The sequence below is a fragment of the Ornithorhynchus anatinus genome, chromosome X5 (genome assembly GCF_004115215.2).
Source record: "Ornithorhynchus anatinus isolate Pmale09 chromosome X5, mOrnAna1.pri.v4, whole genome shotgun sequence".
NCBI classification, from domain to species: Eukaryota; Metazoa; Chordata; class Mammalia; order Monotremata; family Ornithorhynchidae; genus Ornithorhynchus; species Ornithorhynchus anatinus.
The window spans coordinates 30,980,342-31,003,778 of NC_041753.1; the positions used below are offsets into that span (position 1 = coordinate 30,980,342).

The following is a 23,437-nucleotide window of genomic DNA, read 5'->3' on the forward strand; positions in this document are numbered from 1 at the left end:
ACGAAGAGTTTGTGGTGGAATGTATAGGATACTACTGTATTCTTACCATATCCATATTTCTAGTATTTCTTTGAAGACACAGGACTAGGCCTCTGGGAGTGTTCATTCATTCATTCAATCGTATTTATTGAGTGCTTACTGTGTACAGAGCACTATACTAAGCACTTGGAAAGTACAATTCAGCAATAGAGCCAATCCCTAAATTCAAAACAAACTAAACTATTATTCGTAGGGGTTAAATTGTAAATGCACAACAAGATAGAGATGAATGTATCTTTTTCTGTTTTCATATATATATATATATATATATATATCACTAGCACAGAGATAAAGTTGCACTATGACACATCGGGACAGAATTAGATAACACTTTTAACATCAAATTTTTCTAGCACATCAATGCTGAGGTAACTTAGAAGGAAGCTGAGAAAATGATGACTCCAGGGGGATTATCTAGATATGCGAGTCACTCTAGCAGGCAGCTCAGCCCACTGTTGGCATTGGCACTAACTTCAAAGGTATTGCAAATCTTGGAAAGAACTTTTTTTGTTGTTTGAGAGAGCCTTCTTGGCTGAATTTCCCACTGCCAGCCACTAGCAGTGTTTGCTTTTAGTTTATTCACTAAGTTTTTTATTTATAGTATCTTTTCCTTCCATTTGCTTTATAGGCCAGACCTTCATTAGAAGTTCAGCACTGACACACTGTCCACATTATGCAGGCCTGGAAAAGTCAGCTAAAAGAGGCCAAATTAGATTTGTTCTTGAATTATCTAGATAGTCTTCTCAATTCATTTTGCTAGTGTAGACACAAGCTCAGCGATATGTTCTCAGAGAGTAGGTGGTAATTGTAGAGTAGAAGTACTTTGTACTTAGTGCTGTAGTACAGTGCTCTGCACACAGTTAATTGATAGTAGTAGTAATAGTAGCTAGTAGTGTAGTAGTAGAAACAGCAGTGGGGGAGGTATTCCCTGAGCATCTACTGAACCCAAGCATTAGACACATTCCCCGCTCACAAGGAGCTTAAGACCTAGGTTTAATGGTGGGAAGCAGAAAGATAACTTATTTTCCTATTTTGGTATTTGGGCTGTTTAAAACAAAGGGAAGAGAATCCGTTGGACTAACCTCGTAGATCCCTAATGGCATTTAATGGAGCTATAAAATAGTATTGCTCATTTTTTAACTGCTTTTCTTTTAAAATCCAGCAGTGCTGCCCTCAAGCCATAGTTAGAACTGTGCTCTTAGAGACAAAAGCTTTCTGCCTTGAAGTGACTATATTCTGTTAAAATTGCAATGTGATTCCTGGAATGTTAAGTGTAAACCATTGTTACATCTTATATTTTGTGGTGGCGGTTTGGAGTGCGATGGGTAAAGATCATAAAAATGGATATGGAATCAATCAATGGTATTTATTGAATGCTTACTATGTGCAGAACACTGCACTAAGCGCTTGAAAGAGTACAGTAAAACAATTAGCAGATGCATTCCCTACCCATAATGAGCTGGAAAAGACCTATCAATAGAGATTCTTGTGCTCTTCCATCAGTCAATTCAAAATTATTCTCTGTCGCTTATTTGACTACTTTGTTGAGCTGAGTTCAAAGCCATGTGTCCAATAACTGCTCTGAGGATTCTTTTCTGATTTTTTTCAAAGAACTAATATGATCAGATATTTTGGGGCTCATTAGCCTAAACTTGTCTTCATTTCATCATGTTGCTCAGTTGTTTTCCTTTTTTTTTTTTAAGAATTCTGCAGTGCATATTCTAAGTAGCTACTGATTTGTACATTTAAGAAACTGTTACCTTGGACAAGTCACAGGTGACTTTACAGATATATTAACTGAGGCAAAGAGAAGGTAAGTGACTTGCCCAAGGTCACACAGCAGACAAGTGGCAGACCAGGGATTAGAACCCAGGTCCTCTGACTCCCAGCCCCTTGGACTTTGAGAGATTAATCAGGGAAGGGGGCTTGGAAGAGATGTGGTTTCAAAAGGGCCTTGAAGATGGTGAGTACAGTGGCCTGATGGGTTGACTATGAAAGACATGAGAAGCAAAGCATTGAATTGAGAGGAGTGAAGAGAGTGAACTGGGGTGTAGTGGGAGAGGAGTATAGAAAAGTAGGGAGAAGAGAGTTGATGGAGTGCCTTAAAGCTAGTCATCAGGTGTTTCTGCTTGATATGGTGAGAAACAGGCAATCATCGGAAGTCTTTGGGGAGTGGGAAGATGTCTGCCATTGCCTTCTCAGGGAGAAACAGTCATTCTTGGATATGTAGTTCCTTCATTTAGTTTATTTACAATTCTTGCTTTTTAGTTTAAAACATTCCTTTCCTAGCTTGACTTTGTATCATTTCTTGAAACTGTAAGCATCTCCTGGAAAGTGGGTAAATAGACTATAAAGCGCTCTAAAAGCTTGTGGATTTCAGTCCCAGAAGACGCTGGCACTCCGGCCTACTTACTGTAGCTAGGAGCTATTGATTTTTTTCCCCTTCCCTGTTTTTAGCTGCACTGCCGAATTAGGTATTGTGTGAAGCATCTTTCCTGGTGAAGAGAGGAAAAAACTGTCATGAACTTTTTCACCCCAACAATAGGGCATTTCAAACCAAACTAGATGGGGAGAAAAAAGGCTTTAAAGACTTTCAAAAGCCCCGCAACTCAGTTGAATGCCCTAGCTTCTGTGGCTAAGGGAATGGGGGTGGGGGTAGGGGGGAGGAGGGACAAGAAAGAGGTGAGGGGGGAAATGAGAGAATTTTCAAGAAACTCTAATAGACAAATGAGAAGAAATGTATTTTTAAAACATATTTTGAAAAAAAAAAATAAAAGAATCCAATCAGTGAAAACAATGCAGCCCTGTAGGGCCATGATCTTGGAAGGTTAGCAAAGTGGTCTTGTCCAAGTTTTCAGTAAGATCTTCAGTTACTGTTATAATTGGCTGCTGAGTAGGTTTGGACCTAACTAGAATGCCAGTGTTCGATTTCAGAGTGTCCTCTGTGAAGATGTGTCACCATTTATGCCGGCTTTAGTGACAATTTTCTAAAATGGAAACTCGTGGGAAATCATTACGCTGTTTATATGTCTCCCTTGTCGGGCAGCATTATCCTGTGATATTTTAACACTGTTTTCCACTGCATGATGGCATCTAGCTAAGGTTAAGGCAGAACAAGTCCCTCTGTAATTTTGTGACTCTTATTTTACTTACCAAAGAAGAAAAGATAACTGACAATTAAGTATTTGGGATGTCACTGGAAGAACATGTGCAACTAATCAATTCTGTCCACTGGGAACATGATTTTATGAAGCTGATAAGGTAGAAAAATCGGGATTTTTGTGATGTGTGTACATGATGGTAATTGCCCCTTTTCAATAAAAAAGACATTTCTAGTGGAGTAAACATTGGGCTTGCAAGTGCTGTATTTTTCAGTGGTATTAGTTTGCTGCTATAGTGAGTAGGTTTTTTCTTTTTGGTTTTTTTTTTTTTAACAAGGCAGTAATTAGTTAATGCTTGGTTTGTGGGGGTGGGGGGGGTCGTTCGCATATAGCGACTTGTGTGCGCCTAGATCGAATGGAATTTCTGAAAGCACATCTGAAGTATCTGTTTCAGAAGGATTAAATATATTAATTCTCCTGAAAATTAGATGAGTGTTTTGGGAAGTGAAGAGTAGCTTCTCATCCTTGAACCTACCAGAAAATTACCTCATTGTTAAAATTTAAAAGGATGGTGCTGTATGTCTGCTGGGCCTGTGATCATTATAGTTTGATCTTTTCTTAAGTGATAAATGCAACGTAGCATTTACTATGATATAACCCAACTTTCAGGGAGGTGCTTAAAATAATATCCTGCTTTTCAATCGCAAAGACATCCCCAGATGTTTAATTGGCTAGTTTTATGCAGGTGTATTTTATTGCTACCTACAATTACAAAAATGAATATATAAATCATGTTAAATGGCTCAAAGTCATTCTGAGCTCAGATTGTACATACTTGCATAAGATACTAAATGTTTTGGCAGATTTTACTCCAAATAAGTTAGCTTGTTGGTAAAATTACTTTATTGGTTTTACAAAACCATTTGATACCATCAAAAGACCTGGTCTCTGGAAAATGCCTAGCAAATTTGACTCTCTTGAGAAGCAGTGTGACCTAGGGGATAGAGGGTGGGCCTGTGAGTCAGAAGGAACTGGGTTCTAATCCCAGTTCCGCCACTTGTGTGCTGTGTGACCTTGGGCAAGACACTTCACTTCTCTCGGCCTAGTTACCTCATCTGTAAAATGGGGATTAAGATCGTGAGCCCTACGTGGACTGTGTGCAACTTGAATAGCTTGTATCTACTCCAGCACTTAGTACAGTGCCTGGCACATAGTAAGTGCTTAATGAATAACATTAAAAAAAAATCACCAAGATTCTCAGGCTGCTTCATGAAGGTATGATTGGTTGAGTTAGAGTTGAAGAAATTCTGGCTGATTCTTCCCCATGAAGCAGGGTTGCGTGATATTTCCATCCCAGCTCGAGGATACAAATCTGAAAGCCGGTGTCAGAATAACCTTACAATCCCCTGGGGAGCACTTGCAGTTCAGCCTAAGATCATCATCCCAAATCTTTGAGACAATTGTTCAGGAATCATTCCAAGTGCTACCATGCTGGTCCATTCCTCTCCAGCCTACTTATTCACTTGATAGAAAGAACTGGGAGGCAGAAGCCCCGGGTTATAGTCCCAGCTTGGCCACTGGGCTGCCTTGGGACCTTGGGCAAGTCATTGAGTCTCTGTGGGCCTCAGTTTCCTCATCTGTAAAATGGGGATAAGACAGATTGTGAGCCTTGTGGGGGATAGGGACTATGTCCTATCTGATGACCTTGTATATACCCCACCACTTAGCATTCAGTAAGTGCTTAATGCATGCTGTAATCATCATTATTACTTATAGCTTTCTGTTTCTCTTTGTACAGTGACATTACACTCTTTGAACACTGAACAGAAATATATATTCCATGGAGGGCTCCTGGACTTAGGTTGGCAAAAATAGCTTTTTATACAGTGCCCTTCCCTGCTCCAGTTGCCAATTTAGCTCACTGATTACATACACTGATACAAGTTCTCCTCGCAGGATAAAAAGGCTTTGGCTGCTGGGGAAGAATTCATTCCAGCCATGTAGTCATAATGTGGGATGAGGTTACAGATGTAGCCGTGAACTTTTTGCCTGTCTTCTGTCACTAATGATCATTCCGTGGCTGGGACCAGTGCATTCTAAGCTGATCTGTCAAGGCAACAAGCAATTCGCCTTGTTAACATTCCTTAAATCTTGCATTAATAAAGTCAAAGTAGGGCCCCTGAACACACAGGAGATTTCTTCTTACAAACTGCAGTGATGGATGGCGCATTTTAAGGTTCTGGAAATGAAGTAGTTCAGGGCTTTGAAAGTGTCCAACACTTGCTGTTGAATAAATTCCTTTTTCGAGGGTGGCGGTATGGGCAAGGAGACAGTTTCCCCAGAAGGTTTTCTTCTCAAATTTGCGACGTCCAGATGGTCAAGTGAACCAAAACTATTAGCGGGGGGGGGGGAGGGGAAGAGGGAGGTGTCATTTTGTTCTGGTGCTTTTCATTCCTACATGGACAGACTAGCAGCCCCCTCCCCCGCCGATGTTGTATTCAGGCCTACAAGAATCTAGCATGATGATCTGTAACATGGGAACTGCCTCATCTACTTAAAACAGGAATGGGCCCTGAAACACCGCAACTTAAGGTGCCGGTGTGAGAAGAATGGCGGCTTTTCTGAAGACTGAGGTGGAGAACTGGGCAGTGGAAAGAACAGGTCCCTCTGTCATTCCGGGTGGCCAGAAAATGAAGGAGGAGGGCAGTTACGCTCATTGTTAGGCTACCTAATTGGCTCCTAGCTCATGACCACCTTTGCCAGCCCCTTCTAAGCAGCCATAGCCAAGCCCCGCTTCTTTGTTTCTTAGGACCAGAGGGTCAGGGGGAATTGTGTAAGGAACAGTCCGAGAGCTGTTCCACTGCCACGTGATCCAGTGGCAGAACAGTCCACTGGTGCAACTGCTCTGGGACCTGGCACCATAGACCCTTTTTCAGGTATTAGAGGCCATCCACCTAGGCAGCAGTCTAAGAATAGTGCCAGTAAAGAACATGCTCAGAACACGGGCATCTGCCTAGAGGAGAGAGCATGATGCTGTTCTTCTCAGCAACCTCTTTCCCACACGGTCACCGGAACCCACAGTGGAGTCGCTTCATGCACCCCTCTCCCCCTTAGTAATCCTATGGGATTTGACTGTAAGCCCACAAACAGCAGCAATCGAGTCATTTGCTTCTGGTGTGCTCTCCCAGGTGCTCAGCACGGTGCTCTGCATTCAGTAGGTGTTCAATAAATATGGTTGATTGATCACACATAAGTACCAGGACAGTGGCTAGATATTCCTGAGACAAAGCAGAATTGAACTCCTCAGCCCCTTTCTCCCATTCTCATCCATCACCCCCACTCCCACTGGCACCTTAAAAGCATAACCACGTGACCAGTACTAGACTTGGCACTAATTCCTTTCCACAGCTTCGAAGCCCCCATTTCCAGGACACTCTCCCTAAGGCAGAGCCAAACCTTTGGGCTGGGCCTACCAGATACCTCGTTTTTCCCAGTCATTATCAGTCACTGCCATCAAAGGTAGAATCCCAGTGACACAGTTCCAGAGCTCAATTTAGGAAAGAGGTCCATGTTGAGAAGAGTGCAAACTGCTGATTTTAAAGAACCAATGCAGACTTAGGCTTTCAGCAATGCTGCTAATGTACTTCAGAAGTATCTGGAGTCAGGAGAGGATCCCTGCTCATTGTATATGTGTATTAGGAGCAGGGAGAATGGGAGTTGAGCCATAGGACACGCTGAACAAAATGGGAGCTAGTGAGCACTTTGGAAGTTCTTTCTGAGGCTGGGGTATCTGAAAGGGTGTTTGTTTATTCAATTAGATTATAAGCTAGTGCAAAGGGAATGTGTACTGCTCGTGCTATACTCTCCCAAGCACTTAGTACAGTTCCAGGCACTCGGTAAATGTCATTGATTGATTGATTGTATCGTAAGGGAATTTTCCCAAATCCTAACAATATTCTGTATCTGTAGGCTGTCATTTTAGAAAATGAAGAACTTCCAAAAATATTTCTTGATTTCCTAAATGTGCGGCATTTGCCCTCTCTTCCAAAGGCAGAAAGTTGCGGGTAAGATTTCTTTTTATTTTTATTGGACACTACTGACAGTTTCTCTCTTGACCTGTGAATTGACAAAACAAACTTTTTGAGAAAATGGTGCATGATTTTTGATAGACATTCCATTCAGAACCTGATTAGGTGTGATTTAGCAACAGCAAAAGGTAATGTGGCAATACACGTTGTCCTATTATATGTATGGGCAGTGCAATAATAATTTATATATTTCTATAAATTAAAATTCTTGTATGTTTTTCTTGCATCACATGTGTTTGGGCAAGAATTTGGTAGAAGGTTGGAATCCACAATTACTTATGTATTTTTATAGGCAAGAAATTACTGCATGCTTAAGTTTAAGAGGATTGGTCATTTCTGCATTGAGCAAACTTACTTTTACAGAATCTCTGTGCATTTGAACAGCCCTAAAGATAATTCACATTTTAGCCAGCTAACACTAGGAGGGTTTAATATAATACTCTTTGTCATAATTTAGCATTGGTCGGACTTGGTGCAAAAGCATTAAGCTGAACTGGTGCAGACAGGAACCCTCAGTGATCTAAAATACAAGTGTTCCAACTTTTCATTTTCAGCATAGGGGTGAACTTGAGGATGAGACTTTGAGGGGATGGAGGAGGAAGAGGAAAGAAAAGGTACTCACTCCTGTCACTCCTTCACCAGTACTTTTGTGGTTCTCACAAAGCACTGGGACTGGCCCCCGAGATATTTCTCGCCCCCAGCCCGCCATTAGGAAGAGCTGTCCACCCGAGCTGCCCAGCTAGCTGGGGGATTCCCACTAGGGGTGGTGCTCTGTGTCACTGTACCGTTTTTCATATGGACCTGCTGTCGCCTTGGAAGTAACTCAGTTTCGTGAGTGCCAAAGCAATGGAGAGTTGTGCGACCCCAATGATGGCCCCGTGGCTCCACAGCATCACCCTCTGGCTCATCCCCAAGCTTCCTGGGCAGGCAGGCAGATGGCCCCTCTTCTAGGGGATTCCAGGCGGGGACAAGAGGAACCAATCCATCACAGCCGGCCCCAGTAAGGATTGGAAAAGCAGCGGAGGTTGTGACATCATCATCAGTGGCACTTATCGAGCACTATGTGCAAAGCACTGTACTAAGCTTTTGGGAAAATACAACAGAACAGCAGCATCCTCTTCATTCTCCTCCTGCTGCGGCCAGCAGTGGGCAAGAGATGACACCATCATCTTGGTTTTAGCCCTAGTCCCTTTCCGGCTCCAAGGGGTGGAGCAGGCCTGCTATGGCTACCCACCGGAGCCTGGGCTTCGGAGTCAGAGGTCATGGGTTCGACTCCCAGCTCTGCCTCTTGTCAGCTGCGTGACTGTGGGCAAGTCACTTCACTTCTCTGTGCCTCAGTTACCTCATCTGTAAAATGGGGATTAACTGTGAGCCTCATGTGGGCCAACCTGATTACCCTGTATCTACCCCAGCGCTTAGAACAGTGCTCTGCACATAGTAAGCGCTTAACAAATACCAACATTATTAAAAAGCCACCTGTGGAATCAGTGCTTATGTTGGGAACCTCTCAATTGACACCTTCTGGCCAGGGTAGCTAGCAGTCTGGGCCCTCTCCCTTACCCTGCCACTAGCCTGCTTGGATGCTGAAAACTGGCCCTGAGCTCCCCCGGTAGTCAGTAAGATGAGTGGAAAAGCCCCAGATGCAATTGGTAAGTCAGGTGGATGTGCTAATAGAGTTGCTGGGGCAGACTGGGAGAGACCAAACTAGCTATTCAAGCTCCAAAAACATGACTATTTTCTGAACAGGACAATTCCTTGAACTGTCAGATAAGCACTTGATGGTAGGTTTGTCCCATGCAGATTAATGCACATACTGACATTTTGTGTATTTGTTATTCCTGAAATCGTTGGACAGAGTTCTTATACTTATCTCTTACTTCACTGAATGGAGATTATGGGTTTTGTTTTATTCTTTCCATCCCCCCCTTTTTCCTGACCCCCATGTGAGTGCTTGTTTTTCCTTTTATTTCAGGTCATTCGATGAAACAGAATCAGAAGAGTCGAGGTGAGAGAGCTAACCCATGGCCATTGAGTGGGGTGTAAATCAATGGTAATGCTCTGTATTAATGGTTAACTTAAGTATTTTAAGAGTCATGTTTCACTTGGAAATCTTCCCAGGGGCAATTGGTTTAACAAACTACAACTATATAAGAAAATGATCCTGAAGTTGTAGTAGGATAGTTAGGGGAAGAAGGTTTCCTTCATCATTTCATGAAATGGACAAAAAAACATGGCTTGAGTAATGATGAAGCAGTTTCCCAAATCTTGCTTAGGCCTATTTACAATACTAACTGCACTTGAGTTAAGAAAACCAGCAGGCATTGGCGTTCTGACCGCTACAATTCATTTTTCTTTTTGTCCACATAGTTGGACAAAGGAACCTCCTGACATTACTGTGCCGCAGTTTGATCACCTCAAAGCTAGTTTGTAGTGTTTTCTGTTTACTCTCCCTTGATGCTGACATTCATGTTCTTGACCTTTCTAGCAAACTGTCCCACCAGCCTGTGCTGCTGTTCCTAAGGGATCCATATGTCTTGCCTACAGCCAACGGTAATCAAACCTGTCATCTGTTAACAGCTCTTTACGGATCTGACCCTACACCACATAAACCATGTTTTAATGTGGGCCTTGCAGAGTGCCACTGGTCTAGAGCCTAATGTTCAGACAATAAAGTCATTGTTCTTGGGTAAAAGATATGTAAAAACTTTATGTAGGGGAGGTCTTTCTTGAGAAGAGGTCATTTTTCTCTCTGTTCTAAAAATCACCTGTGATTTCCAATCATGGACACACTTGTGTTTCTGCCTTTTCTTTTCCTGTTAATGATTGTTGACCGTGTTCTTCATTTTGCTGACAGGGTTTGAACCGAAGCCCACAGTCATTTTTGAATACAGTTCCACTCCCCCAAAAGCAGTAGGTTTTTCTCTCCCTAGCTGTGTTCTTGGATAACCCCAGGAATAGGTTCTCAGTCACTGAATTTCTACAATTTCTAAAATGAATATTTTGATAAGTATTTAAGAAGAGTACATACCTGAAAATGGATTTGATTTATGCCACCATTTTTAGCATGGAATTCCAACCCCAGTTTTAAAACCATATCAGAGTAACACCTTTCCATCTGTTTCTCTGGAGCTAGGGGCCCAGGAGCTGGCTTCTGTCATGGAAGTGTGCATCTGCCTCAGTTGCTGAAACGCTGACTCGGTGCTCCCCAGCCACATGGCCAGCCCAGAGCTGCTTTCTTAGGGGGGCACAGGGATCCAGTCAGAACTGATGCCTTAAAGGTGCTTCACGAGACCTGATCTGGCCTGAAGGTGCCCCAAAGAGGGACAAGTCTGTTTGTTGCCAGTTTGGAGAACCCTAGGTAATCATCCTAGCCCTTTGTTTGGCAACAGGCCCAGCCCAATCTAGGCTGGATGCCCATGGGGTCACCTGAAGGCCATAGCAGGCCAAGCTAAATAAGACTCAGGGACTCTTAAATGTGCCCGCCCCTAAAATCACCACTCTTCTTTTTCAGACACTCTCATAGAGGTCCAATCAGGGCAGTAACTACACTGGCAATAGGATGGCCATTGCTGTGCAATAGCAGCCCTGGCCTTACCCCGAAATGGCACTTCAAGAGGACACTGGGTAGGCAGATTATGCAGGTGGGAGAATAAAGCTCAGTAACTTATCTTATTCACTGAATCCTGCTGATTCCTATACAGATTAGGGCAGCTTTCACTCCTTGGCTTCCATTGGACGTTTGGCTCGGCCCCCTTGTTTCGACGAGTTCAGTACTGGATTAGAATGGAAAAGCATTTTGACTCGCTGCCAGTAATCTGGATCCTGAATTGCAGGCAGATCCTGAATTGCAGGCACCCCGGGCTGAAGTCTGACTGCTGGAATCTGAACTAACAGCCAGTAGTTGGGCTCTCACACACCTAATTGGCTGCCTCTAAGTTTTAGCAAACAGTCAGTCAATCAATGGTATTTACTGAGCATTTACTGTGTGCAGAACACTGTACAGAAACTTACCATTGGTTTTGAAACAGTCACCTCGTCCCCTACCTCATCTTGCTGCTCTCTTGCTACAACCCAGCCCACACACTTCACTCCTCTAATGCCAGCCTATTCACTGTACCTCGATCTCATCTGTCTTGCTGCCGACCTCTTGCCCATGTCCCGCCTCTAGCCTGGAACGAACTGTCTCTTCATATCCAAGAATTACCCTCCCCACATTCAAGGCCTTATTGAAGGCACATCTCCTCCAAGAGGCCTTCCCTAAGCCCTCCTTTCCTCTTCTCCCACTCCCTTGCATTTGGATTTGCACCCTTTATTCGCCCCTCCCTCAGCACTTATTTACATATCTGTAATTTATTTATATTAATGCCTGTCTCCCCCTCTAGACTGTAAGCTCATTGTGAGCATGGAACAGGTCTACCAACTCTATTATATTGTACTCTCCCAAACACTTAGTACAGTGCTCTGCACCCAGGAGCCACTCAATGAATATAATTGATTGATACTAAGCACTTTTGGAAAGTACAATCCAATAGGGTTGGTAGACACATTCCCTGCCAACCAGGAGCTTAGAGTCTAGAGGGAAAGACAGACATCAAACTAAACTATGAATACATACATAAGTGCTGTGGAGTAATCGGCACAGATTAGCATAGTACTCTGGGGGAAAATGATGTGGAGCATGAAAGTTCTTGTTTTCATGATGGTCTGCATAGCCCTGTGTGCTCTAGAACTTGAGCTGCACATCGGGTCACAGGTTTCTATTAGCCTCACTCCTGTCTGAGTGCCAGGGTGCTGCTGTTGCGGTAGATGCCTTGCTGAAAATAGACTTCATCTCAGTCATTTGCCTGGAACTAACCTGGGTGACTTTGCATGGCCATGCCCAGTATCCAGTTTCATGGAGAAACACCCCTGTGTTGCTTATATCAGGGACTGTCGAGCAAGTTTGCTCCTGTTCCATCAGGGCCGTTGTGCAGTTGCTGCAGAGGTCCTTGTGGATGCCTTTGTTCTCCAGTCACTCAACGTTGAGTTACTTTGGCACCGGGAGACCCCTTTGCAACAGGCCAGTGGTATAGTCGATGGGAATTTGGAGCTTACAAACCAATGAGCGAGCCAGGGTTCTGCACCACAGGTGGCTGCTGGGATCCCTATATCCTTGAGGTTCCTCTGCCACACTATGAGATGCCACTGTTTGCATCGTGGCTGCATTCAGGATTTTCTTCTTTAGTCTGTAAGGTAGAAGATGGTGTTTGTGAGCACCAGATGGTAAATGGGCAGTGTTCATTCACCAAAAGTCATACATTGCTTGGGCATTTGCCAATCCCATGCAGCCCGGTGACTTTCTTCCCTTTGTGAGTACCCCTTGCAACTCTTGCTTTAAAATTGCCCATTGGAATCAGTTATGATAATGGCCAAGGACTTTAGTTTAACCAAGAAGTGGAGGATCACAACCATTCTCCTCCCACTGCACTTTTATTGGACAGCCAGGAAGCCTGGCACCAGCTCGGGGGCGTGGCCAGAACTGTGGAGTCGGGAAGGAGTGCTTATGATCTTTAAGTACATATCACAAATTACTTACTTGTCTTAATGCCAGTCTCCCCCTCTAGACTGTAAGCTCGTTCTGGGCAGGGAACATGTCTGCTAACTCTGTTGAATTGCATTCTCCCAAGCGCTTAGGACAGTGCTGTGCACATAGCAAGCGCTCAATAAATACCATCGATCGACAAGATTAGATTGCATCTCATTACTTTCCATTGCCAACAATATCCTAGTCGGGGTTCTTTCTGGATTGGCCAGCTGAATGCTCCCAGAATCACAGCTTGGCATAGTGGACCAGATTTCTGCAGCACATTAGGTATGGGGAAAAGTGCAGGAAGAAGTACCAAGATATACACACATGTATGGCTTTGTGTATTTGAATACCTACCAAGTGAAATGCACTGCATTAAGCACCTGGGAAAGAACACCACATAGAAGAGATGTGTTAAGGGAGACAGGCATAAAAATATTTACAGCTAGAGTAATTCATTCAATTGTATTTATTGAGCGCTTACTGTGTGCAAAGCACTGTGTTGGTGAAAGTATTTGAATGTACAATTGAATAGACACCTATGCCAGCGCTGAAGGTGGGTATAAATAAACCTTATGACCATAGACTTTGCAAAAGCATTTGACACCGGCTGTAGATCTGGACTCTGGAAATTACTTAGCAAATTTGACCACCCTGAGAAGTTCATTAAGATTCTGAAACTACTTCATGACAAGATGTCTGGCTTTGTTAGAGCCAGGGAGTGCCCTGTCTGATCCATTCTCCATTCATTCATTCATTCAATAGTATTTATTGAGCGCTTACTATGTGTACAAGCTGTACTAAACGCTTGGAATGAACAAGTCGGCAACAGATAGAGACAGTCCCTGCCGTCTGACGGGCTTACAGTCTAATTGGGGGAGACAGGCAGACAAGAACAATGGCAATAGAGTCAAGGGGAAGAACTTCTCATAAAAACAATGGCAACTAAATAGAATCAGGGTGATGTACATCTAATTAAACAAAATAAACAGAATAAATAGGGTAATAAAGATATATACAGTCGAGCAGACGAGTACAGTGCTGAGGGGGTGGGATGGGAGAGGGGGAGGAGGAGAGGGAAAGGGGGGAGAAGAGGGTTTAGCTGCGGAGAGGTGAATTCTCCATCACCAGTGGGGTAAAGCAGGGATCTGTAGAGGTTCCAATCCTGTTCAATTTAATCTACGTAACTATACTGGAAGATAATAATAATAATGGTGGTATTTGTTAAATGCTTACTATGTGCAAAGCACTGCTCTAAGCGCTGGGGGGGATACAAAGTGATCAGGTTGTCCCATGTGGGGCTCACAGTCTTAACCCCCATTTTACAGATGAGGTAACTGAGGCACAGAGAAATGAGGTGACTTGCCCAAAGTCACACAGCTGACAAGCACCAGAGCTGTGATTAGAACCCATGACCTCTGATTCCCAAGCCCGTGCTCTTCCCACTGAGCCATACTGCTTCTCAAACAAAGATGCAACAAAGATGCAACAGAGGACCCGGATGGAGGTGTTAGAATAAATTCCCGCACCTCTGGGGGACTGTTCCAACTCCAATGGGAAGAAGTGTGGCTTAGTGGATAGAATACGGGCCTGGAAGTCAGAAGTACTTGAGTTCTACTCCCAGTTCTGCCACTTGTCTGCTGTGTGGCCTTGGGCCAGTCACTTTACTTCTCTGGGCCTCAGTTACCTCATCTGTAAAATGGGGATTAAGACTGTGATCCCCATGTGGGACAGGCATTGTGTCCAACCAGGGCTTATAGTGCCTGGTACATAGTAAGCACTTAACAGATACCACAATTATTATTATTAACAAATACCATTAAAAACTGACTTAAAGCCAAGCATCATCCACAGTCCTATAGACATTCAGGAGTCACTGTATGCATATGCCTGCACCCTAGAGGCACACCCCCACGAAGACATATGAATCACTATAAATCAATTTCTCAAATCAGCCAGGCATTATAGGTTGACATTAAGCCTGAAGAAAACTGAGGTGATGTATCAACCTGCACCAGGGAAGCCATACATGAAGCCAAATATCTAAATAGGCAACACAGAGCTAAATGCTACCACAGAATTGTGTTTCTTAACTGTAAGATTTGTCAAGCACTTATTATATGCCAAGCACTTTACTGAGTGTTGAGATAGATACCAGATAATTAGGTCTCCTTGTCCCACACGGGGCTCACAGCTGAAGGAGACCACATGGGTATTTAATTCCCATTTTATAGATGAGGAAACTCAGGGGAGAGGACTTAAGTGACTTGCCCAAGGTCACCCATCAAGGAGGTCAGGGAAAATGATTTAGGGGCATATTAAAAAAAAGCCACAGAACAGTGCCTGGCATATAGTAAGAACTTAACAAATACCACAATTATTATTACAATTATTACAATGCTGTATCACAGCTGGGAGTCAGTTGCTACAGCCAGAACACCACTTCATGCTGCCACCAGGAAAGGTATGACTCTGTTGGAGCAGAAGCCCCATAAAGATCCTGAAACAAAGAGGCAAAAATGAGAACAGTGCCAGGTGCTGCGAGCCGCAAAGATGATGGCACAAGCATTGGCCTTTGTGTGTGCATACTGTGACCCGTGACTGTGGGATTCACACTGGCCTTTTCAGTCTCACCCATGCATCCATGGATGAACTTCATCATCAGTGGCATCTTGGAGGACAGAAGACAGCTTTATTAGGGAGGGAAGCTGACTTTACTGAAAGCTTCACTACTTCTGGTTTTCCAACACTATTAAATGCAGAGACCCAATGGCTTAGCCCAGTCTATGAGTTCTGAAACGACTCTAGAAACGGATGGGCAGGTGTCATCCAAGATTAATGTACTGTACGGGGTTTTGCTGTAGGTGTACACTTTAGTAATCGTATTGGCATTGTTTTATTCTGTCTCCCCCTCTAGACTGTACTCTCATTATGTGCAGGGAAAGTATCTGCTAATTCTGTTGTATCACACTCTCCCAAGTGCTTAGTACAGTGCTTTGCATGTAGTAAGTGCTCAATAAATACAATTGGTTGATTTTTAATTTTAAAGAAGATACGTTTAAATATAAACTCGTTAAGCCCCCTCAAACCAATGCTTCAGCGGGGCCAGTCATATCTTAAAACACTAACAAGGCTGATATCATGAATGCTGTCAAAACAAATGTGGAGCCCGCAACATTTTTCAACCTGCTGTGAAGTTTGCTCCCTAGCAGTTGAAAAATGTGGCCCTGCAGCCCCAGCTATTTATAATGCTAAATGAGCAAGTCCTACTAGAAAGCGTATACAGTCAGCAGGGTCTGACATTAAACAGTGGACCAGAAGTGCTGGTGTTCATGGATGCCTCCACATGCAATGAATAATTTCCATTCCACTGGCTAAGAACCTGCTTGCCTACAGGTCACTTTCCAAGAAGACAGCCTTTAGTCTTAGGGAAGTAGCATGACCTGGTAGAATGAGCACAGGCCTGGGAATCAGGGGACCTGGATTCTAATCCCAGCTCTTGCCACTTATCTGCTGGGTAACCTTGGGCAAGTCCCTCCACTTCTCTACCCCTCAGCTTCCTCACCTGTAAAATGGGGGTTCAATACCTGTTCTGCCTCCTACTTAGACTATAAGCCCCATCTGGAACAGGGACCACATCTACCCCGATTAGCAGGCACCGGTCTTTTTTGTCCCTTCCTGAAGTAATAATGCCTTTACCTCAGAAGTTTGCTGTATTCTCCCAGTAAAGTGACTTATGTCCTAAAACCGTTAAGTACATTCTAATATAAGGTTGTCAATCATTTTTAGTCCATTGAGAAACCTTCTTAATAGGGATGAATTGCCTCCCTCTACCATGGGTTCCAAAATCAAACTCTCATTTGACAGTGCACCACCCCCACTGTGCACAGTTATAATTTTCGTGGATCAAGCCCAACACTCAGTGTCTCAATTTGCTGCTTCAACCTTTAGCTGATATCAGACCAACATCGTGGCTCAGTGGAAAGAGAACGAGCTTGGGAGTCAGAGGTCATGGGTTTGAATCCCGGCTCTGCCACTTGTCAGCTGTGTGACTGTGGGCAAGTCACTTAACTTCTCTGGGCCTAAATTCCCTCATCTGTAAAATGGGGATTAACTGTGAGCCTCACCTGGGACAACTTGATTACCCTGTATCTACCTCAGCGCTTAGAACAGTGCTCTGCACATAGTAAGCGCTTAACAAATACCAGCATTATTATCTACGCAACTTCATTTTATTCAACAAATAACTCGATTAGTATCATTCATGTCTCATCCCATATGCTTTTCACATTGTAGCTGGCCCAGCAGGGAAAAAAAAAAAGCTTTTGATGTTTTCAGAATTTAATTGCCAGTGAAATGTTGCTGTTCAGTCACACCTTTGTGTTCACCTATCTCCTTGCAAGATTGTGAGATTACCCTGGCAGAGAAAACTGGATGTGGAAGTGTCTTCTCAGACATACTACTGATACTGTGGGTTTAGACCAACTCATCCTACATCTCCCAGCAACTTTTAAATTGTTTGGCTATCTTCCCAACCAAATTAGGAGAAGACCCTCTGTTCAGTCTAAAAAGCATTCAGGTTATCCTCTTTGTGTATGTGTTTTGCTTTGGTTTTCCCAGGGAATTCAAAACTTCTAAACTCCTGCTTTAGATCTAATATTTCACATCATACAGTGGGATTGTAGCTTTTACCCGATGCTCAGAAATTCGATATGACTGAAAGTTACTGGTTTTAAAAAAAACTTTTGCAAATGACCTTTCAGTAACAGTGGGAGACTCTGAATATAAAGACATTAATAATATAAGTCATTCCCTGGTGTTTTAAAAAGTGGTGAGGGTGTATAAATTTGAGGGAAAAATTAATGAATGAATGAATGATACAAGGTTTTTCAGATCTGGTGGTTTTAAGAGGTCCCATCATTTTCAATCTCCAAGCAGTAAACATTAAAGCTCGATGTCTCAATATGGCCGGGGTCAACAAGGTCATTTCATAACCTTTAAGGGCATATATCCTTTCTGTCTTTGAAGTGACTATTAGTTCTCATGATCAAGTGATTGGTTTACATTTTATCTGGCCTGGTAACTTTAATGTGGAAAAATATAACCTTTATCCCTGAGCTTCCTTTGCATCTGGGCTGAGAACATGGTTGCTTTTTCAAGTCTGACAGGTTGACTTTTGAAGGAAATTTGCCCTTTTAAGTCAGCGATGTGGAATACCGTCTTATTGCTCTCAAGAAGCCAGGCTGGTGGTCCAAACATCCTCGAGACGACCTGGCCTAAATGCCGCTGTAAACCACAATGGAAAAACTGCAGTGAAGTATTCCCAGTAGAAATCTTGGAATTCTTTCAAGTCTATTGAGATTTTGTTAGAAATTGAATTGTCAGTGTAATCCATCTTCCTTGCGAGAAAAGATCCAGATAAAGCGCTGGAGCCCAGCAGCAGTAAGTATTAGAACATCCCTTTAAATCAATAAGCTACAAATCGGGCAGCACATTCATGAAGGACCTAGTGGTATACTAAAGTGGCATTAGTGCTGAAACAGCATTACTAATAACACATCCTAAACATGGATGCAGTTTCTTAAATTATAGTATGTCTTACCTTGCTGTGGTCTATATTGCATTGTCGGTCGAAAGAAAGCCATTTTTCTTTTTTGTTTTTCAGATGATTTTCCCAACGTAGTTATTGAAGGAGTTCTCCATGGGGTTTTTTATCCTCATCCACAGCCCAGGTAGAAATCCTGTGGGGCCAGAGGAAGCCGAAGCAAGTTTCAAAGTCATAGTCAAGAAATCAGCGTCAACCTCATTACCAAACCCCTGTGACCTACCAGCTCAGCAGCAAAAGGCTTGGTCCCAACTAATTCCAGGCAGTGGGTGTTTCTGTTCAAATGGGGCTTGTCCCAAATTCTAATGGTGGGAGGAACTTCTGTCCAGGTGGGCATAGGTGACAGTGCAAGAGCACAGAAAAAAGAGCCCCCTGGCCCCCCCCCCAATATTGCCTAGTTTTATAACTGCTAGTATGAGGTGGCAAAATAATCTGTTTCAGTAACATCATGCTAAAGGAGTCACACACTGAACGCTACTACTACTAACTGAGGCAGATAAGCTTTCCTAACCTCCTTCTGTAACGGATTTAATTTACACTAACCCTTAGTACTGTACAACTTTTCCCAGTTTCATCCATTGCTGGCAGGGGGTACAGCGGAAGGGCTGGTTCCAGAGAGAATCATGACGAGGACACTGCAATAAATAAATGGAAAGGGTAGGGAGGAAGTGATTGGGCTGGAAATGTTGAATCCCTCGGAAATATTGTGGAATTCTAAACTTACCATTCCTATCTTTGTGACACCTGCTTGGTGGTCTTTAGGTGTTTCGGTTATTAATCACTTTCATTCATGCTTCTTCAGATGGGTGGGTACCAAGCTCCCCTGTGGCATTATACAGAAGCAATTTTAACACTGAAATCATGCGGACCTCACTCTGTGATTACTTCTAATCATCATCCTGAAATCTCTGCCCACCCCCCACAGCACACCTTCTAAAACGGGGGCTTTGAAAGAAAATATACACATCCCTGAGGGGAAGACAAGCAGAATTAACAAAATAGCATCAGCCTGAAATAATGGAGTACTCACTAATTGCTTGTGTATAACTGGATATTGGGCTGTAAAATAAACTGAAATACAAGAATATATTTGCATCAGTGTTCTACTTGACAATCAAAAAGTCACAAAATTACCTCTTACTCATACAGTGCTCTGCACACAGTAAGTGCTCAATAAATACGATTGAATGAATTGAATTTAGAGCTGTGCACTCATTTCTGAATGTACCCACCCATTCAGGTTCACCCTTCCCTCTCCCACACCACTGCTCCCCAGTCTCGGCTGCTTTTATGCAGCCTCAAGTAGGGAGTCTTGAGGGAACTACTCTACATAATCTATCAGTGGTATAGATTGAGCACCTACTGTGTTGCAGAGCCTTGTACTAAGTGCTTGGGGAAGTACAATAGAGCACTTGGTACAATGCTTTGCACACAGTAATCGCTCAATAAATACAATTGAATGAAAGGAGTTGGCAGACCTGATTTCTGCCCACAGGGAGTTACAGTAGCCAAGTGGGGGAGAAGTGGCTTCTTCATTCAATTGTATTTATTGAGCGCTTATTGTATGCAAAGCACTGTACTAAGCACTTGGGAGAGTACAATGCAACAATGAACAGTCACATTCCCTGTCCACAAAGAACTTACATTCTAGAGGACTGTGCTTCTCACATGAAGCAGGTGGGCTGTATCCAATAGGTAAGCTGGGGGCCACTTTGAGAATGACTTATCCACATTCCCTGGTGAATTGCGGGGCCATTTTCAACCCAGTTCTGCCTCTGACTATCACAACAACTCCACAGCACTAAGACTTTGCAGCAACCAAGTCAGGGACACACTGGCATGGATATCTTGAAACTGATGTGGTTTGGGCTGTTGGCCACAGTGAGGCAAATCCTGCAGGGCAGGAACTCTGGACTTACACAGGAGACTAGAAGGGAGGTAGGAATTTCATGGATCAGCATTAGTTTAGAACTCTGTCCTCATGGATAGCATTCACGTATTAGCAACCCTGAAAGAGGCCTGCATGCTCTCCTACTTGAGAAGCTCAGGACATGGCAAAATGCCTAAAAAAAATTCTACAATGCATTATGATTTTAGGCACAAGGTTCTGCCATAGGCACTAGAGTCAAAACATGAAAAATGAATTCAGCCATGGTCCATGGCCCACAAAAGTCTTCCAATCTGAGTGGGGGTGGAAGGCAGAAAACAATAAGAATATAATCCAATCAACAATGAGCACAGGTTAAAACTCATCAAATTTATCAAAAGTACAGTATACTGCTTTGGAAGGGATAGTCTTTGGGGTAGCTTTGCCCTAAGCAAATAGTCCCTTTTTTTATGGTATTTGTTAAGCACTATGTGCCCGGCACTGTACTAAGCACTGAGATAGATACAGGATAATCAGGTTGGACACAGTCACAGGCTTAATCCCCATTTTACAGATGAGCTAACAGGCACAGAGAAGTCATTTGCCCATGGTCACATAGCAGACGAGTGGTGGAGCCAGGATTAGACCACAGGTCCTTCTGACTCCCAGGTCCATGCTCTATCCACTCCCCATGTTCAACCTACTATATATAAAGGAGCTTCTGCCTCCCCTGCACTCCTCTTTTGTCATCAAGCGGCAGGATAGGGACAGCCCGGGCCCTCAAACCACACCCTATCATGGTTCGCCTCCCTCAAGCTAGTGTGTAAGTTTTATTCCCTCATTCTGGCTTCCATCTTCTTCCTAAACTTAAAAAACTGTAACCAAATCATCCCTTTTCCTTCTCTTGAAAAGGTCATTTCGCTTCCTCAAATTTTCTCTCACAGGTTTATTTTCCAATCTTTTGACCACTTTTGTGGCACAGATAAACTCTTTCCCCAATTCCCTATTTTCCAGCTTTAGCTGTGGAGCTAGAGTGACCACAAATCCAGTTACCTTAGGCAAGATGGAGACAGGGTCTGGTCAAAGGCAGGAGGTGGGGCTAGAGGAGGGATTGAGCAGGGAGAGAGGAGAAAAGTGGAAAAAGGGGGATAGAAGGAAAGAAAAAGAATGAAGGAAAGGGACAAAAGGAGGCAAGACTTGTCTCCTGCTGACCCGTGGTTCATGTGTTAACAATAATAATTAATAAATTATGGTACTTTTTAAGTGCTTTCTGTGCCAGGCACTCTACTAAGCATTGGGGTAGATATAAGCCTGTCCCTATCCTGCATGGTGCTCACAGTCTTAATCCCCATTTTATAGTTGAGGTAACTGAGGCGCAGAGATGTGAAGTGACTTGCCCAAGGCCACACAGCAGATAAGTGGCGGGCTCATGATTAGAACCCATGACCATCTGATTCCCAGGCCTGTGTTCCATCCACTAGACCATGCTGCTTCTACTATGCAAAGTACCATAACACCTCACTCTCCTTCTATGAATTAGTCCTCCCATGGCCAGTCCCTCCCCATCATATATTTGTGCCATTTGTTTTCGCCCCAGGCTTGCCATTCCCAACTGGCCAACTGGCTCATGGGCAAGATAGTTGGGAGGGTAGGTACCTTTAATTTGCTAATGTGTTGGCCAGGATCTAAACTCTTGCATCTACAGTTGTATGAGAGACCGTGCCATAACAAGCGTGACTCAGTGGCAAGAGCCCAGGCTTGGGAGTCAGAGGTCATGGGTTCTATAATCCCGGCTCCGCCACTTATCAGCTGTGTGACTTTGGGCCAGTCACTTCACTTCTCTGTGCCTCAGTTACCTCATCTGTAAAATTGGGATGAAATCTGTGAGCCCCACGTGGGACAACCTGATTACCTTGTGTCTACCCAACGCTTAGAACAGTGCTTGGCACATAGTAAGCGCTTAACAAATACCAAAATTATTATTATTATTATAAAAAAAAGGTTTTCATTTTAAAATCCTGTTTCATGCTTCCTTGGCCTTCCAATAATTTTTCCTTCGGGGCTTAGAGTGCCTGTTCCTTCTCAAATCAACGATTTCTCCAGCTGTTTAAAGGCCAGAAACACAGGAAAACATACCGTAAAAGCCTTGAGATGATTTGTCTTTTAAAGGACCTCTTAAAGACCATCCTTTGAACTGGAGGAGATGGGGAGTCCAGAACACGTTCCTGTTGGAAATCTGTAAGTCACACTTGAAATTAAGGGCATTATTTACCCATAAGTGTGCAGAATCATCTCCGTAAATCCACTAACTAGCTACCAGCCCACACTTCAAAGGTCGGGAATGAAATGGTCACTGGGGCTTTGGACTGAACACATCAACTGTTACCTCTCGCTGGCATCCCAAAGCCAATCCTTGGACAGCTCATCGATTTGCCTCGTTGCAAATCAAACAAGAGAGTGTTTATGCTAAAACATGGTTAATTTTCAAGCTAAAGATACATGCTCCCTTTTCAATAGTTTGGGCCAAGGTAAAAGCTACTATACAGGTTGTATGAGGGCCCTGGTGATTCTAATGGGCACCTGTCTATTTCAGTGAGGACAGTCAACTGCCAAATGAAACATTCAAGCTGGTTTCTTCTGATTCAAATTGTCAAGGAGAACCTAGATGCTACCAATCAGAAACATTCCCCTGGATGTGCTGGTCCCAGTCCTACCAATGAATTAAATGTGTTCCTTTTTTGGAGAATCCATTAACCCTGCCAGCTATTTCTCTCCCCAGTAATGCACCGAGGTCCTAAAAGCAAGGAGGCAGATAATGAAATCCTCATTTCGGAATGAGAAAAATCGATGCTATGGCCTCCAAAGTCCCAACCAGTGGCAAGTCCATGACAGAGCTGGGTATTGGGTTCTTTCCTGTTTTTCAGTGATGGACAGAGTTAAACAGTAAACGTTAGGTAAAAAAAACAGTGTCAACAACATGAACTACCCTTAGTCCAGATTCGGGAATAGAAAATCAGGTTGGGTCTGAATCAGAAGATCTTTGATTTCAGTGTCCACCCGATTCATCCTGTGGTTTGGGGATTTTGTTTTGGTCTTCCTGTAATATGTTGCATAGGGAATTTCAGTGGCAGCCACACAGTATACATTGTTATAAATGTAAGCAAACATGTT

The 23,437-nt window shown here is 43.4% G+C and overlaps 1 protein-coding gene across 2 annotated transcripts in view; it reads left to right on the forward strand.

Annotated features, from left to right (window-relative positions):
- SNX24 (sorting nexin 24) overlaps window positions 1-19,486 on the forward strand; it is a 152,404-nt gene extending 132,918 nt beyond the window's left edge. For both annotated transcript variants that reach the window (XM_029055245.1, XM_029055246.1), the window contains 4 exons: window positions 7,110-7,204; window positions 9,201-9,233; window positions 9,714-9,778; window positions 18,460-19,486. In XM_029055245.1, coding sequence (XP_028911078.1) covers window positions 7,110-7,204; window positions 9,201-9,233; window positions 9,714-9,778; window positions 18,460-18,530 — 264 coding nt within the window. In that variant the 3' untranslated portion in view covers window positions 18,531-19,486. The remainder of the gene's footprint in view (window positions 1-7,109; window positions 7,205-9,200; window positions 9,234-9,713; window positions 9,779-18,459) is intronic.
- Window positions 19,487-23,437: the final 3,951 nt, after the last annotated feature.